Source organism: Suricata suricatta, chromosome 7 (assembly GCF_006229205.1).
Source record: "Suricata suricatta isolate VVHF042 chromosome 7, meerkat_22Aug2017_6uvM2_HiC, whole genome shotgun sequence".
NCBI lineage: Eukaryota > Metazoa > Chordata > Mammalia > Carnivora > Herpestidae > Suricata > Suricata suricatta.
This window is the reverse complement of record NC_043706.1, coordinates 3,483,297-3,488,800: the sequence shown is the minus strand read 5'-3', so window position 1 is coordinate 3,488,800 and position 5,504 is coordinate 3,483,297. Positions and strand designations below refer to the sequence as shown.

General features: G+C 48.1%; 2 protein-coding genes across 3 annotated transcripts in view; one reads left to right on the top strand and one right to left on the bottom strand.

Moving 5' to 3' along the window:
* LOC115296188 (histone H4) overlaps positions 1–218 on the bottom strand; it is a 22,703-nt gene extending 22,485 nt beyond the window's left edge. For both annotated transcript variants that reach the window (XR_003910760.1, XM_029944679.1), the window contains exon 1: positions 29–218. Coding sequence is in view for 1 of the 2 variants with exons in the window: in XM_029944679.1 (XP_029800539.1) it covers positions 29–199 (171 nt within the window). In the remaining variant the exon portion in view is untranslated. The remainder of the gene's footprint in view (positions 1–28) is intronic.
* Positions 1–5,504, top strand: part of LOC115296187 (histone H2B type 1-K) — a 20,121-nt gene that overhangs the window by 13,301 nt on the left and 1,316 nt on the right. The window lies entirely within an intron of this gene.

Sequence of the window (5,504 nt, the reverse complement as noted above, 5' to 3'; positions counted from 1 at the left end):
TCACGTTCTCCAGGAACACCTTGAGCACCCCGCGGGTCTCCTCGTAGATGAGGCCGGAGATGCGCTTGACGCCGCCGCGCCGGGCCAGCCGCCGGATGGCGGGCTTGGTGATGCCCTGGATGTTGTCGCGCAGCACCTTGCGGTGCCGCTTGGCGCCGCCCTTGCCCAGGCCCTTCCCGCCCTTGCCGCGGCCAGACATTGTCGCGAATTAAAAGAAATGCTGCAGAAGCACCACTCGCTGCAGCCACGCAGCCCATTTATAGCACTGCGACGGACCTGTTTGGAAACCGCTCGAGCAGGGGCGGTGACCTCACTCCGGTCCCGCCTACCGCTCACTGCGCCGTCCCTCCCCGCTGCGCGGACCCGGGCCCTGTGGCCACAGTGTGTCCTGGAGGACGTCCCGGAGCTCCGCCTGTGTAGGCGCCCGACTCGTAACCTGGGGCAGTCTACACTCGGTGTTTTCTTTTCGAATATATAAGAAGGTCTAAGTTACTGAGCCTGGAAGCTTAAGAGACCGGCCATGCAAAGTGTCTGATACTGTGTGAGACCAGCACTCAGTCACTTTGTTCTCTGTTGTGACGCTCCCTGCTCGCCCCCGTATGCACCCCTCTGCAGTGCGCTGCCTGACACAGCGTCCCAGTGCGCCACCACTTCCTGGTGAGAACTCCTGCAGTAATAAACACGTAAAGATTCCAAATGTCGCGAATCCCTTTGAGTTCCAGGTGCTCGTGTCCGTTGGGCCTCTGCTGCGGGGTCCGTGAGGACCGCCTAGCCCATCGAAGCCGGTGTTCTGACTTTGTGGTGCCGGGGGACGAGCTCCGGAGTGCGGCTCTCGCCCGCGGCTAAGCGGCAGCTTCAGGGCACCTAGGAACCTGTACAGAACTAACCTCCCATCCTTGTCCGCGCTGTCCTCCGCCGGACCCTGCGTCCTCTCCGCTGACCGAGCAGGCAGCAAGCGGGGCGACGGGAGGGCCTGTGATCTCCCCCCCCCCCCCACCGCCCTGCAGGCGCGCCTGCCCGTGTCCCCAGGATCTTTTACCCGTGTGGCCCCTTCTAAACTGGCAACTGTGGGCCACAAGGGCAGCCTTGGTTCAGTAATGTATTAATAAAGAGACGTTTATGTTAACACTTCAACAATTTTGGGTTTTGATAAACCGGATATTGGGATTTTAATATAATCATTTTCCCTTATAAACTCTCTGTACCTTATCTTAAATATCCATCACACAGAAGCCCATAAGTCTCATGAAATATACAAAGTCCGTGAGACAAAATGATCAAGAACCCTTCTGTTTGATTTCCAGAGCCTTGAAAGGTTCTGGGTTTCAGGGCACCTGGCTGGCTCATTTGGTTGAGCATCCGACTTTGGCTCAGGTCATGATCTGTCCACTCGTTGGTTCGAGCCCCCGTCAGGCTCTGTGCTGACAGCTCACAGCCTGAAGCCTGCTTCGAATTCTGTGTCCCCCTCTCTCTCTGCCCCTCCCCATCCACAATCTCTCTCTCTCTCTCTCTCTCTCTCTCTCTCTCTCTCAAAAATGAATAAATGTTAAGAAAAAAACATAAATTAAAAAAAAAAAAAGACTCTGGGTTTTGAAAATGTGCAGAGAGGAGCATTGGGAAATGCCACAGGTGTTGGAAAAAGAACCATATGTTAGTGACACTAGCCAAATGTCGGGTAAAGGGAAATGGTAGTGATTTCTCCTCTCATCAACAGCTAAGAGGTTATTTCCCTCAGCCTCTTCTTCACAGAACTTATCTTGGAGAAATAGTATGTCTGTGTTTTCACATTTCCCTTAGGAACATAGAGAAATATTTCTATGGATTCAGCCCCATCTCCTGTGTTTTCAGTGGACACGTATTTCCGAGGCCGAGAAGATATAGTCTGTACATAACGTATTATAACCCAGATCATCTCTAGATGTGTTGAAATGTCCCTCTGGAATTAGCTTTGTCATCTCTTACAAGACATCCAGGACTCTGTCACCCCTGACTATCCAGAGATAAGAGAAGTAATAGTTTCACTTTGCTTTGCTCTGTGAGACATATGATTTTTCTTCTTCTAATTATAGTCACTAGCGTGCTGTGTTACATGAAAGGAAATCCGTTAACGCTTACTCAGTATTACTTTTTTCTCCCTCTATATTGCTACAGAAGAGTCATTTTGTTGCCACTATTACTTCTCCAATATGTGAAGGGGACCAAAACCCAACAAGTTTCATATTTCTTTACTGTATCTGCTAGGAATATGGTGGTTGAAACCTGCGTCCTCTGTATATATGGACGTAAGGATCAAAACTCTCTTAGGAGAGACCTAGTTGGCTAGACCTAGTGGGACTGTGAGCCCACTGGTAGACAGTGGAGCCGACTACATGCTTGGACCTTCAATGGACCAGAAGTCCTCAAACAGGCCAAGTATGAGTTGCTTAATAAAGAATGGGGGTTTTATCAATAGGATTTCCAGAGATGTCATGTTGAAGGTTATCTTTTGCTTGGAAACTATGTAGGCGAGACAGGTTATGTAGAGGGCATAGGGAGAGTGTGTCTGAGATATGGAGGTGGAAAGGCAAATGCCCAGCAAGCACTCAGAAACACAAGTTCGACATTAGGCAAGAGGATAGACATGAGGGAGAAACTTCCAAGTAACCCATAGAGAGGTCACTTGTGAACCCATGAAGGTGACTGCAGCAGCACCTTGGAGACTTGGTACATTTAAATGGCCCAAGGGACAGCTTTCCCTCTGCTAGTAATACATCTCTTTTCTTTCCCAGATCGTGGTTGGAAGTCTAGCGCTCGTGGCTTGTGTGGACTGACCAGCAGCACAGCCCTTACAGCTCAGCCTCTGTAAGTCCGCCTCCTCCTCGCAGTCTGTGAATACTGTTCAAGCGAGTCGCAAATCCGGCCATAAGAATCAAGACCTCTTTAAGAGGATTAAGATACATAACACAGAAATCCACAAAGTAAAAATGATTTACGTTGAGGTGATTTCCTGCCAGAGTCCAGCTCCAGCAGGTCCAGGGTCCCCTGAAGGAGAGACGGTGTCGGCGAAAAAGAGAGATGAGAGGCCCCGGGTTTCTTTCTTGGTCACCAGGCAGCGTCTCTGCCCTGTCGGATTTTGGGTCTTTATTTATAGATTTAAGTGTTAACATGACATCAAGAAGTGGAATTTTACTCCAAATAAATCTCAGTGATAAGATGCTTTGAAAAGGGTGCAGAAACAGGTTTTATAGAGGCATTTTTGCAGAACTAGTCTAATTACAGTGAGGTAATTTACACATCATAGGGTAACAGGATATTCTCAGTGAAAAGCAGGTAACATACACATTTGTTTGAACCAGTAGTAAACCGTACAACTAAGAAGATAGCAGGATGTTTTCAGTGAGAAGCAGAGAGCAAACACATTTGTTTATAACAATAAGGCTAAGATTCAGGCATAAACAAGGCTGGGAGGCATTCTGTCTGGCTCACAAGAGGAAGAATGTATTCGTGATGGTTAGTACATAAACCTTTTGTCAACCTTGTTCTTTGATGTTGAAGGTGTAAGTGCCACAGGGGTCCTAGAGGCGCTGGCCTTCGTGTAGGAGGTTAAATTGTAACCACTCTTACCCATCCTAATAACGGATGTCAGTGTAAGGGAAGGTATTTGTGGCACCAGTTAGCAAAGGCACGTGCCGTAACTTATGCCTGGCCCTTGTCTGTTTCTTATTTCTAAATTAGGCTCTTTTTCTCCGGGCCAGAGTTAATAGTAACTCTTGTGTTCTTTAACCCCCTCTATTATCTATGTGTTAAGTTTGTGAGGCTCATTAGAAGAGCCTTTGGACAGACACCTGCAGGGCTTTGTTTACATTCCTCTTTATACAGGTGGGAATCTTCTCCCCATGAGGTATCTGTGTGTGGGGAATATCGCTCTGATGTGGACTATCGTGAGGCCTAATCAAGAGCAACAGGCTTAATTTCCCATGAGCAGTCGCAGCAGAAGGAGATGCCAGCTTCCGCCTCTCATGGCAGGAGCCGGGCACGTCTGCCATTTCCTTAATGTGACCTTGTCGTTTAGCAAGGCCAGTGCGGCTCCCAGCAGCTCATATTGGGAAAGGGGCTGCTGTTATTGAGTCTAAAGAAAAGGACTCTTTGTGGATATAATACAGCAGATGCTGTCAGAGAAGGGGGTCAAGGTATCAAAAAATACACAACCTGGCAAGTTGTGTGTTTTTTTACATTTTGTACAAGAGCAATGTTCATGGTTCCCAAAGGAAGGAACCCAAAAGGGCCCCAAAAGGTGCCCATCGAGGCCATTTCCTTGTGGACTCTTACAAAAGAAGCTTTCAATTCCACAGGAGACAGCTCTGGAGCTATTTTTAAGCCCATAGCCCCTCCTGCTCCCCAAATGAGACTAAATTGGACTCCACGACTGTCCCTGATTTGTCCACAATGAAAGCTTCAAATCTGACTTCTGACAATTTGGCATTCCCCGTTCAAACATCTGGACTTTCCCTCAGGCCTCTGGGTCTTTCCCTTTAACGGGACGCCTCCCCCCCTTGCCATTTCCAATAGGGGCCAGCATTATTAGGGAAGCAGAAAAGGAAAGAGACATGGAATTTGTTCAGTGCTTCCCTGTGGTATTCAAAGGAGAGTTTGATGAGGATTTTTCCTGGAACCTCTCCGTATCATTAAGGAATTAAAAACAGCATGTACAGAGTATGGGCCATTGCACCCTATACACTTACATGATGAGAGACCTTAGCATCCCATTGGATGTTGCCTTATGACTGGACTCAGGTTACAAAAGCATGCCTGTCAGGAGGCCGGTATTTGCTATGAAAAGCAGAATATGATGATCTGGCCAGGAAAAGAACAGCAATCAATAGAAACTCAAGTAAGAGGAACATTAACTATGGACAAACTATTAATTAGGTGAGGGTGACTTCGATACAGCTCAGGCTCAAATGTATCTTGAAAAGGAAACCTTACAACAAGCAACAGAATGAGCTCCCGATGCCTGGCGAACCCTGCCCATTGCCAAAGCAGGGCGCCGCACTGGATGAGGTCAGACGCTCCGGTGAGAGCCAGGAGGGTTTTGTGTCTAGACTTATCCAGGCTGTCAGAGGGTGATGGGTAATGATGATGTTCTTATTATTCTTATTCTTATTAAACATGGCTTTTGAGAATGTGTCCAGTCATTGCTGCGATGTCATAACCCGCAGGCCGGGGCCACTTGTCCCTGATGTTGGGCGGTACCTGTTTTGTCCGCCCCAGCAGGGCGGGTCCTGCTCCTGAGGGAGGGAGAGAAAAAGGGGGCAGGAGAGGGAGACGCAGAGAGTAAAGACAGAACTCACGGTTTTCCCATCAGGCAAAAGAGAGAGCTTTATTCAGAAAACTGTCTTTTATATAGGTTTCAAGGTGGGAAAACAAAGCAGCTGACCAAGGTCAGTCACCAGGTAAACAGAGTCAAATGAATATCAAAAGAAACGCCCAGATTTGCCTGAGCAATGCTGGGAAGGGGGGAGTTA